This window comes from Antedon mediterranea, chromosome 1, assembly GCF_964355755.1.
Source record: "Antedon mediterranea chromosome 1, ecAntMedi1.1, whole genome shotgun sequence".
Taxonomy (NCBI): Eukaryota; Metazoa; Echinodermata; class Crinoidea; order Comatulida; family Antedonidae; genus Antedon; species Antedon mediterranea.
Window position 1 is genome coordinate 19,904,495 of NC_092670.1, and position 11,084 is coordinate 19,915,578.

The 11,084-nt window shown below is 33.4% G+C and overlaps 2 protein-coding genes and 1 long non-coding RNA gene across 4 annotated transcripts; 1 reads left to right on the forward strand and 2 right to left on the reverse strand.

Moving 5' to 3' along the window:
- Nucleotides 1-162: 162 nt before the first annotated feature.
- LOC140061100 (uncharacterized) lies at nucleotides 163-1,399 on the forward strand. Its single transcript, XR_011847404.1, has 3 exons — nucleotides 163-203; nucleotides 376-418; nucleotides 677-1,399. It is a non-coding gene; the product is annotated as an uncharacterized lncRNA (long non-coding RNA).
- LOC140060910 (kelch-like protein 24) lies at nucleotides 1,327-6,393 on the reverse strand. Of its 2 annotated transcripts, none has more exons than XM_072107283.1 (7): nucleotides 6,201-6,393; nucleotides 4,263-5,158; nucleotides 3,775-3,921; nucleotides 3,520-3,651; nucleotides 3,111-3,287; nucleotides 2,495-2,641; nucleotides 1,327-2,043 (listed from the first exon to the last, which is right to left on the reverse strand). In XM_072107283.1, exons 1-7 carry the CDS (start codon nucleotides 6,218-6,220, stop codon nucleotides 1,709-1,711), a joined length of 1,854 nt encoding a protein of 617 aa, XP_071963384.1. In that variant the 5' UTR covers nucleotides 6,221-6,393; the 3' UTR covers nucleotides 1,327-1,708. The 2 variants fall into 2 exon arrangements, with proteins under 2 accessions (XP_071963384.1, XP_071963391.1); XM_072107290.1 differs by lacking the exon at nucleotides 6,201-6,393 and adding an exon at nucleotides 5,431-5,797.
- A 791-nt stretch (nucleotides 6,394-7,184) lies between these two features.
- On the reverse strand, nucleotides 7,185-10,906 carry LOC140061067 (HUWE1-associated protein modifying stress responses-like). The gene is made up of 4 exons (XM_072107490.1): nucleotides 10,599-10,906; nucleotides 10,126-10,206; nucleotides 9,734-10,021; nucleotides 7,185-9,394 (listed from the first exon to the last, which is right to left on the reverse strand). The coding sequence occupies exons 1-4, from the start codon at nucleotides 10,795-10,797 to the stop codon at nucleotides 9,195-9,197; spliced, it is 768 nt and encodes a 255-aa protein (XP_071963591.1). The 5' UTR covers nucleotides 10,798-10,906; the 3' UTR covers nucleotides 7,185-9,194.
- Nucleotides 10,907-11,084: the final 178 nt, after the last annotated feature.

Below are 11,084 nucleotides of genomic sequence, written 5' to 3' on the forward strand. Positions count from 1 at the left end.
CTGAATTTATAATTTAAATGATAAATAGATTTAATAGACATAATATAAATAATAAAAATGTATACAATATAAGTAACAATGAATTCTAATCAAAATTTTAAAATGGTAACAATTATAATAAATATTATTATACTATATTTTAATGCATAATGAAGAAGTATAAATAAAAACTTGGCCTTTATGAGACATTTTCTATGGTCCAGGCATAGAGATATTATAGTGAACTATCATATCTCTATGGTCCAGGCATAGAGATATTATAGTGAACTATAATATCTCTATGGTCCAGGCATAGAGATATTATAGTGAACTATAATATCTCTATGGTCCAGGCATAGAGATATTATAGTGAACTATAATATCTCTATGGTTCAGGCATAGAGATATTATAGTGAACTATAATATCTCTATGGTCCAGGTATAGAGATATTATAGTGAACTATAATATCTCTATGGTCCAGGTATAGAGATATTATAGTGAACTATAATATCTCTATGGTCCAGGCATAGAGATATTATAGTGAACTATAATATCTCTATGGTCCAGGCATAGAGATATTATAGTTCACTATAATATCTCTATGGTCCAGGCATAGAGATATTATAGTTCACTATAATATCTCTATGGTCCAGGCATAGAAATATTATAGTGAACTATAATATCTCTATGGTCCAGGTCAAAGGAGCTGGTTTTTCATCAAAGTTCTAATTAAAGACTTAAGCTCTGTCTACACTATCAAACTTAACGTGACAAAAAAATGTATATGAACACAATATTATATTTGGTCACATAACACATTTCTGACAATGATAGTGTAGATGGAGTTTAACACTGCTCAAAATTGGGTGTATACACCATTATTCATTGATTTAGTAGTTGAGAAAGTCCCTTTCTGCTTTTTGTGTTATGTCATACACCTGTACATTTAAATAGTGCCAATGCATAATGCAAAACAGCTCAAGCATTTGAAACAAGGACATCAAAGCAAGTAGCTGGCTTATACATGTTAGATTAAAGTAAGTTATTATTTAAATAGAAGCCAGCTGGAAAGTGAGTACAATTTATTGTTATTTTCCTACAGTAATACTTATCTATTTCCATGTCTATAAGCCTGAATTGATGAGTTTCCATAACTCATAATTTAGATAAATATCTTGCTATATACAAAACTACATAAAAGTATAAATAGACAGAAAATATAAAAAGATAGAAATTGTTAGTCTATAAATAATACTAGTAGTCAAGGTTTGTCTAAAGAAAGTACTGCGATTTTTAAATATGATTATCGAACAATTTACATATTCAATAATACATGATTTACATATATTCAAATTGCATTCATGATTTAAATTTTAAAGAACACCATAGTAGATCACAATACATTGCTCAAATATGTATTGTGTGTTTTTTATTGAAAGACTAAAATTGTAGGAATGTATAATTGAAATAAGATAGAAATATAAACAAAGTATATGTTGATGTTGAGTCAAAAATGTAATTAAACTTCACACTATATATATATATATAGTTGAGTAAAATTAGAGTCTCTTATTATTATATATTTGTATTGTGGTGGTGACATCTATTAAGTATTTGGCACTTCTTGGCTATAAATAGATTAGTAATGATTAAAAATAAATAAATTTGATTGATACTACAGGATCATACCTATACTATTTCTTTAGAAATGTTTAGTATTATTTAAAATTATGGTGGAGGAGGAGGTGGTGGTTCTGGGCACGAATCTTCAATCTTCTCCCGTACTTCTTTCAATTGAAGTGCTACGCAACTTAACCAACTACGGCTTGTCGGCATCTCTCCGATAATCTCCCAGAAGTCTTGTTCTTCGTTGTAACTTTCGATGGTGTCGTGGTATCGATCCCAACCTTCTTCACCACCTAGAACATAAATCTTCCCGTCGATACTTGCAAGACCGGGCCGATACCGACGCTCGTTCATAGGTGCACGTATCTCCCACTCGCTTCGTGCTATGTTAAAACGCTCAACTTTGTTGGTGTTCTCAGTAGAAGCATGCCACCCTCCTAATTAATATGAAAATGACAATAATTATTTTACTAAATATAACTAAAAGAGAATAATTTTTTTTTTTGTGGATCTCAATGTTTACCAAATGAATGTTATCATTTATACACATTGCCACATTTCTTATTATTACCAAGGAGTGCAAAATATTTGTATTTATTTTTATGTCTTTAGGATTACCAATAGTAAACCCCCTGATACAGTCTCGATTGATCAACAGGGTTCTTTAAAGTGCACACAGGTTATTACTGTGTATACTGGACCTACGGTTTATAGTCCTTATCCAAGAAAACCAGAACTAGGAGCGAGTCGGCCTCGAACACATGCCGATATTGTTGGCTCTTTAGGGTAAATGGCACCGTGCCTTAACAAATCGACCATATATATTTATATATTTTTGTGGCAGTAGAAGTAGTGCATTTACGCGAGAGGATGAACAATAAATCTAACCTATTACGTAAATGTATCCGTTGAGTACTACAGCGGCTGAACCAGACCTAGCAATGGTCATTGGCTGTAACTGTGTCCATTGGTCAGTCCTTGTATCATAACATTGAACAAGGTCAATACCATCACCATCCTCCAAAACAGCACCACCTACAGTATGGAAGAGATTAGTATATTTAAATAGGAAAATTAAACTGTAGGAGAGGGTAACATATGGTACATGCCAACATCTGAAGTTTAAAAAATGGGAAGTGGTGTTTTTTTCTTTTTCAACAGCGCCCTCTACCTATTATCGAGAAGTAAGGAGTGCAGTGTGTGACGCCGCAAGTGGTATTACATGTGTGGCTATGTGGGGGAATTCCCTCAGAAAATTATGACCGCAGATGGTCGTACAATGGCTTAAATATCGTAAATTGTATACACCAAAATTCAGTTATCTTTGTAATCTGGGAGAAAATGTGGAAAACCGGGAGCACAATAGGCCGGGAAATCAGTCTAAAATATGGGAGTCTCCCAGCCAAAACGGGAGTGTTGGCATGTATGGGGTAAAATAGTGTTGTGGAGATTGTATGGAATGTTGTGAGTGGAATTGATTTAGAAAGGAGCTATACCATCTTACCCATAACAAACAGTTTGCCTTCATGAGCTACCACTGCTGGGCTGGTAAGGGCCATCTTCATTGGAGACACAAATGTCCATGTATTTGTTGAAGGGCTATACCGCTCGACAGAATCAAGCCTAGCTGACCCTTCCCAGCCACCCACAGCATAGATGTACCCATCGACAGCAGCCACACCTGTAATCAAAAGGGATTTTCAATAAATACTGTATAACAACTTTATTTAAAGATAATAAACTAAAGCTCTACACTATAATTATATTAAACTAGTTTGACAAAAAAGGTGTGATGTGCTCAAATATGGTAGTAACATGACATCACCATTTCCATATATGGACACAACACATTTTTTTGTCACAAACAGTTTGATAGTGTAGACAAAGCTTTACAGTACAGTATGTTCACATACCTAGTTCTGACCGTGGATAATTCATAGGCGACACTTGAGCCCAGTTATCGCATGAAGGATCATATCTCCATACATCTTTGCTAGCTGATCCATCAGGAAACTCTCCTCCAGCTAAGTACAAAATGCTGCTTCCTGGAAATAAAGCAAAAGACATTTTGTTTTTATTAGGAACAGATATAAATGTGACAAACCTGTTTGACCTAACATAAATCCTAGGGATGTTCGATTAAAACAAGTTAAGCTGATTGCTTTTACCTGATACAACTAGACCATGCTTGCTGACAGCAAATGGCAAGCAAGCTAACGTACGCCATTGACTGGTATGAGGGTCAAAGGTCTCCACGCTTCGCAAAACAACTTTATCATCTTCGCCACCAACTGCTATTATGACCTCACATGTCCCTAGTTAAAAAAAACAAAAGTGTTATCATACCTGTCATCAATTAGAAAGGTAAACCCATTTAGTATCTTATGGGCACAAATTGGGAGGATTAAAAGAAGAAACAATTTTTATTTTTTTAAAATAGCACAGTACAAGTACAACACAGTAAAGGGAAAAAATTGGTAGCTTTGCACTTAAATCGGTAGTTTTGGCATAATTTAAACAAAACCTATTTTTTCCAAGATCTAAACAGCTTTGGGGAATTGTACTTCTGTAGGAAAAGGATTGTTGTCTTTCATAGAATAGAAGCCAATTTTGTAAAAAAAAAGTGACAGTTTTCATTGTTATTAATATCACTAACCAGTGGATCTACGAGGTCTTGTCCGAGGACTATACAATTCTGCTCTACGATCCTGCAATAAATGGTAATTTTTAGCCTCTTCTACCAAGCGTCTACATTTTGCAAACTGCATAATTCCACTTCTACTCTCAACGCAATCATGCAGAAAATAAACGCTCATAAGTGGCAAACGTATATGCTCAAACGCTTTTTCAATATCAAGCTGCCGTTTCTCAGGATCCATATCGAACCAACGCATGACAGCCTCAAACACCTCTTCTTCCTGTTCTACGCACAAATAATCATCAGAGATGAATTCAACAATTTTCGAGCAAGGCAAGTTGAAAAAATCCTCCGTCGTAGAGACATGATTGAAATGTTTTAAGACGAATGTTTTTGAAAGTTCTTGCAGAGGGGTGCACGCGTGAGCTTCTGCGAAGCAGTGAATCCCGAGACAATTTGTCGCATCCATGTGGCGTTGCATAAACCGACAACACGCATCACGCACTGCTAGTACACCAAGAAGATTGGCAGCCGATAGAAGAGACTGCACATTCGTTTTCGTGATCATTATTTCGGAAGTGTATGCAAAATCCACCAAAAGACTCAATATACTTGATTCTATCCCGTTTAGAGACACACGCTCTTGACGACTTTCTGCCAGTTCACCTGAAAACATTGCACGGAAATATGTACTAAACGATGCTAAAAGAGCTCGGTGGCACGGAAAATCTTGTCCATCGACACACAGTATAACATCGCACATTAGACCCGATTGACGGAGCTCAGTGAATCCGGTGAGAACGTGCGTTGAATGGGAATGCTCAACAAAGTGATAATCCTCTGGCGGGATATCTGCCACATCATCCTCATTTTGGTTTTCTTCTAAATGTGCATCGTTAGCAGCCATTTTTTGTCTAAAAAGTAGGAATAAAAATGTAAAAAAAATATGATACAATTGAATATTACACCTAGTCCTCCTACCAGGGAGGTGCATTTTTATTTTTTTATTAAAAATATTAAAATACATATTAATAAAAATGTTTAAAGACCCCTTCCCTGCAATTTTTGACGTTTTTTGGAAAATAATACATATATATCACTTTAAAAACATTAAACCATGTCATTCCTTGTCTTAAATGTACGTTTTATGGTAAATTATGATAAAAAGTGAGAAACAATGCACTACCTAAGTAGCTCGCGGCGATCGACCTCTCGTGGACGGTCTTAGGCCTAGCCTAGCTAGGCTTAGTTTTGTAGGCCTAGCTGGTAAACATCGGTAACGTACGAACATCGTACGCGAGCTATATACCTAGCCTGACGTTGTATAGTTGCTGCATTAATTGTCTTTCTATTTTTGCCAGACTCCGTTGATACAAATTGGGGAAAACCCGGTATTTTCGCTGAAAAATTAGGAGTCTTCCATTTGTTTTGGCCTCACGATCGATCGAAAAGTGGGCGAATTACAGGTGAAAAACAAAAATATCAATCCGCGCGCAATGCATTTTGGGATTTATAGCGGGCCGCTATAATTATTAGAATCGGCTTATTTTTCACATTTTTAACCGTTTAAAGACGAAAAAAGTTATCGCAATAGGACCATATAGTATTATTTTTACATTAAATATAGTTTGTGATCTTAAATTAGATCTAAAAAACGTAGGGAATGGGGCTTTAATATTTCAGAAAATAAGTCATGTTTTCCAATATTGTATAAAACATTCAATTTCATCAATACTTAAAGTTTATTTTTTCTAGGCCTAACACAACTACATACATGCATCTCTCCCTTCATTTGAAGTACTTGACTAAGTGGTTTTTTAGCTGACCTCTCTCTTCTACTAGAATTAAGCCTAGCAGCTAGCCTTGGCCCTTGTTGTAAATGCGGCCTAGCTAGGCCTAGCTAGCTAGGACTAACTAAGCCTAACTAAGGCCTACCAGCTGCTAGAACCTACTTACTTTTGTCTTGTTGGTCTCATTTATATATAGAAAGACATATATAGGTTTATAAATGGCCTAAAGAAGGCTAAATCAAAGTTATTATTGAATTTTCATCATGTTCTTTAGTATATTTAATTTTAAAAGAGTTTTCTGCCGATTTCTCTCGGTTTCTCAAGCCTTTTTGTGTTGACCCTAGTATGCAAATTACCTGTGACGTCACGATACTTTTCACAAAGAAACTGTTGCATATTTATGAGAAATCAGACTTCAGACACGCCCATCGTCATCAAAAATGCAGAGGGTATATCACAATGAATCCATCACAATAAGTTGTGACTTTGTTTTAGCTCATTTATTGTTGTTCTACTGTATATTAAAATAATACAGTGTAAAGTTATTATGTAATAGATTTGCTTCATAAGTAATCAACTAATCATATGTCACAGTGGTTCATCACATTTTGTGTATTTAATTACACTCAATGAAAAATGCATAATATTCCATAGCTCAGACTATCAATCATGTGACATGTAGTAATGTATGTAGGTTTTTTTAGTTATTAGATGATACTAGTGGCCTTTTTACCTGTTATTAGGTTCAGATGTTGGTAATGATTCAAGAAAACTAAAATGACACAATAACAATACTGCAATGTAATACTATATTTTTATTTCAGCAGGACCTTCTTTGTACAAAAGGGATGGGATGCTAAAAGGCACAATCTATATTCACACAATGCATGTCAATTGTACAACCACCACCACGATTTAAAGGTCATATTTTCATGCCTAGTACATACGCAACACTCATAAAAATTACAATTAGAATTGTTGTGAATACACCAATGTATTAGGGTATTCACTTCTATGATTTTGTTTATATCCCATATTGTTATAAGCTTTAATTTGACAAAGAAAATTATCGTCATACGTAAAACAGTCATAGCTGTGGTGTATGCAAGAAAAAAAAAACCTATATTATGTACATTCATATATATTTCTGTTTTCATCAGTTAAGTTAATTTATTTCTTATTACTCTCAAATAATTCTAATTAACTCTGAATGATTTCAACAGTATGTAGCACCACTGAATGAAATATTTATAGTACTACTGCAGTAATGTATATTTTATACTGTAATGTAATTACTGCAGTAATTTGGAACCCTTATTTATCTGTTGAAAAACAATAACATGGGTTTACATAAAGCTTTAATATTATTTCAGTAACAATTAATGTAATCAATGTACTGCAGTACCTGCAGTACAAATATGATGGTACTGCAGTGACTGCAGTAGAATATAATAAAAATCATTGTTTTTGCAAATAAATTACATTTTAAAGATGTGGCCAAATAAAACAACAATTAAAAAAAAAATTAAACCCTCTTTTAAACATACCACAACCATGATAAATTAAACTATGAATTTAATTAATTACAATGTAAATATATACAAAGAGTATTACTTAAGACATTGATTTCAACCAATCATCATCTTCAAATGTTTGGGCTCTATATAAACAACAAAATGCAATTTGTTTGAAAGAGGTATACTGTTAGGAATGCTAATAATACAGTAATGCCAATAAAATACTTTAAAACAAAATGTTTTCATCAATTCCTCTAGCCAGGAGGACTTACATTTCAAGTTCAATGTTTAGTAAGGCTAAGTGTGTGACCTGCTCTGAAATGGTCATTTAGATACAATGTGTTGCCATACATATAAATATGCATGCCATATATCCTGTTTTATGCACAAGATGCATGTCATACACAGTATTGTTATTTTTGCATTATCCTAAATTGAAACTTAAAAATTACTGTTTATACAAATAACAAATTAACTACATAATTTAAATAAAAGAAAACAAAAAGAAATCAGCTGAAAAAAACATTAACATTAAAACATACAATAGTTTGGAAATCATTATCAATCTATTTAAAGGAGATTTATATACTAAGGTTGGTGCAGTAAATGTATAATTACTATAAACCTTGTATTGAATATCACTAAGGACAACAAAACAGCCTAATCAAATGTTAAACTACAGAAACACTGTTGATACTGTGTCCCATTTTATAGTATTTCTGTATTAACCAATATGAGTATAAAATGTTTTATATTATACTAGAAGTAAACATGTCTATTGAAACTACACAGAATTAAAAATCACCACCACTCAACATATAAATTGCATATATAAGTACACACTGTGTGGCGTTAGGAGTATGAATAGACGATAATACAGTAGTAGAAATAGCAATGAGGTACTGTCTACAGGTCCACCTTCAACTCGATTCCTCTCTCATTAGGAGGCTTTTGGCCAGTCATATAGTCAATTTGTTCTTGGCTATTAGCTCTCTACTAATAAAATTTAATATAATTTTGTCCTATTGTTATTTCTTTCTTAACTAAGTTTTATTTTCTATAACATAAAATCAAGTAAAAATAAGTTCTTTCAAATAATAATAATGTTAAATTTTATACATCATTTAATGTTTTCTGCTTTTAGGAAACATGTGCTAAGGAAAAGAATTTCCATATATATTTTTTAAACAACTTTAGATCATATGATAATCTATAGTTACTTTTAGCATTAAAGCATTTAATGCAAATTTAGTATTACTGTATACTCTTATGGACCTTCCGTCCCTGGCAGTTACCGGACATTTAAAACATGTTTTGCATCGATCTCCCTATTCACTATCATAATTATTAACTTAAATCTGCACACTACAAACATTTGACCAAAAAAATGAATCATATTAAAATAAATTTACAAATTTCTTTTTGTCTATTCTGACAAACCAATAATACAATAATAAAGTATTTATAGTTATGTTTGAAAAAAATAGAAGTTATTCTTCCATTTTAGGTTATTTATTTGTACAAACGCATTTTCAATTACAAACAACATTCATAGGTTTTTAAAAAAATCAGGAATATTTAATATTTACCAGATGCTAGAATTCTTTGTCTAATTGTTATGAACGTCATAGAGAATTTTTAACTCATATAAGCCGATTCTTTTTGTGTGTTGGTGAGTCCATGTGTACATCATTGGAGGAGTTACTTCGTTTTCTACTGTCTTGTTGGTTTGGAGATAGAAGTTCATCGTAAAAATAATCAGAGAGATTGGCATGACGACGTCGGCCATGAGGTGGTGACTGAGACACGTTAACTTGGACATCGGCCATTGCTCCACTTAAACCTATAAAAAAACAAGTATTTATTTTACATATATTCAAATTAGCATGGCATTTAAATCATATTGAGAACACTTTTTTTTTTTACAATCTTATTTGTTTTCATTTCTTGTTCTTGCTATTCATTATTATTTGTATACAATGTGTGTGGTAAACAAATAAAATAAACAAAGTCTAAAGCTCTGTCTACATTATCAAACTAGTTTGACAAAAAAGTGTGATGTATCCAAACGCCATCATGTCCATATATGGGCTGCGGCACATCACATTTTTTTGTCACATTAAGTTTAGTGTAGACATAGATTTAGTGTGGTCTGGTGTTAAGTTAAAATACCAAACTATACCTTGTAGTGCTAATGCATCTCTAAACGCTTGTAGGCCATCGTCTGCCTGGTTAAGACTTTCTCGAGGTGGTGAGTGTAGACGTGGTGATGATCGTTCCATTGACGTACGGGGCACTTGAGGTGGTCTGTGGCGTGGTGGTGCTGGCTTTCCACACATATACGACAATAGATCCTCTCTTTTTATTAGTCTCCTGCGTTTCTTGGCCCAACCAGCTATGTCTCTGGTACGTCGTTGGTACCCTGCTTGTAGACCCATGTCCATGCCTCTTTTGTACATATCCATACTCTCTGTTGAAACATAATTTTATGAGGATTAGTGATTCATGAATATTATATAAATTATAGGGAATTCTACACAAAAAATAACATCATTGACTATGATTTAAACACACCTTTATGAAGAGCTGTAACAGCAGCAGCTGCATTTTGAAAATTTATCCAATGAATTCCTGAATCATTGTTATGGTGACGATCTGCAATTAAGAAATTAAAAATAATATGATTTAGGCCTGCATTTACAATACATTCAGGCTGATACTCTCACTTAGAATATTTCTTTATTTCAAAATAATTATAATATTTAGGCCTAGGCCTACAGTATTTGTTTTATTACATTCAATATAGTAATAAATACATACTGAAACTGAACTGTACAAGTAATACTTCTTAGTTACTACTACTACGTCTACTAGCTACTAGGCCTAGGCTAGGTTTGACGTAGTAGGCCTAGCTAGTATTATAATAATATTAATAAAATAGATAGGCCTAGGCCTAGGCCTATTCTTTTTTCGAATTTGATTTTGCAATGAAAAGAAAGATTTTTTAAATATATTTAATATTTTGATTCTAGGCCTAATTAGTATACCTTTGTATAGTTGAGTCACAGCACTCGCGCAGGCCTGAAATGAATACCACAGTTGTTCGAATGCGATTTGTTTTTCTTGCGGGAGGCGTTCGTCATCCAAATTCGGTTCGCCGTCCAAAATATCAAGACAATGTTGCTCCCAATTTGACGCCCTAAAGTCACTTCCAGAGTCCTCGCCTCGATCCCTATGTTCACTCATGGTGAACTTTCAATTATATATGCTTATAAAATAATTTTCATGTGATTTGAAGGTGTAAAATACTGTTATCTAAATGACGTTTTGAGAACGAAAGGGCTGTGTCTACTTACAATAACTTCTCTCTTTATTACAATCGTTAAAGGTCGTTAACCCTTCTAAATTGACCTAGTGTCAAAGGTTACAATGATATTATGGTACACCAATAATGCAAATATAAATGTCTTATTGATTGATTAATTTCATGTTGTATAATTTTACATTACCAATACAAATTGAAGTCCATATTA

Bases quoted from the DNA above. Each gene is read 5' to 3' on its own strand.
- LOC140060910 (XM_072107283.1), bottom strand. From the start codon at position 6,220: ATGAGACCAACAAGACAAAA. The intron at 3,652-3,774 runs GTAAAAGCAATC...CTTTATTTCCAG, and splicing joins GCATGGTCTAGTTGTATCAG to GAAGCAGCATTTTGTACTTA. The intron at 3,288-3,519 runs GTATGTGAACAT...TTTTGATTACAG, and splicing joins TTATCCACGGTCAGAACTAG to GTGTGGCTGCTGTCGATGGG.
- LOC140061067 (XM_072107490.1), bottom strand. From the start codon at position 10,797: ATGAGTGAACATAGGGATCGAGGCGAGGACTCTGGAAGTGACTTTAGG. The intron at 10,207-10,598 runs GTATACTAATTA...TCTTAATTGCAG, and splicing joins TGTGACTCAACTATACAAAG to ATCGTCACCATAACAATGAT. The intron at 9,395-9,733 runs GTATAGTTTGGT...GTTTTTTTATAG, and splicing joins AGATGCATTAGCACTACAAG to GTTTAAGTGGAGCAATGGCC.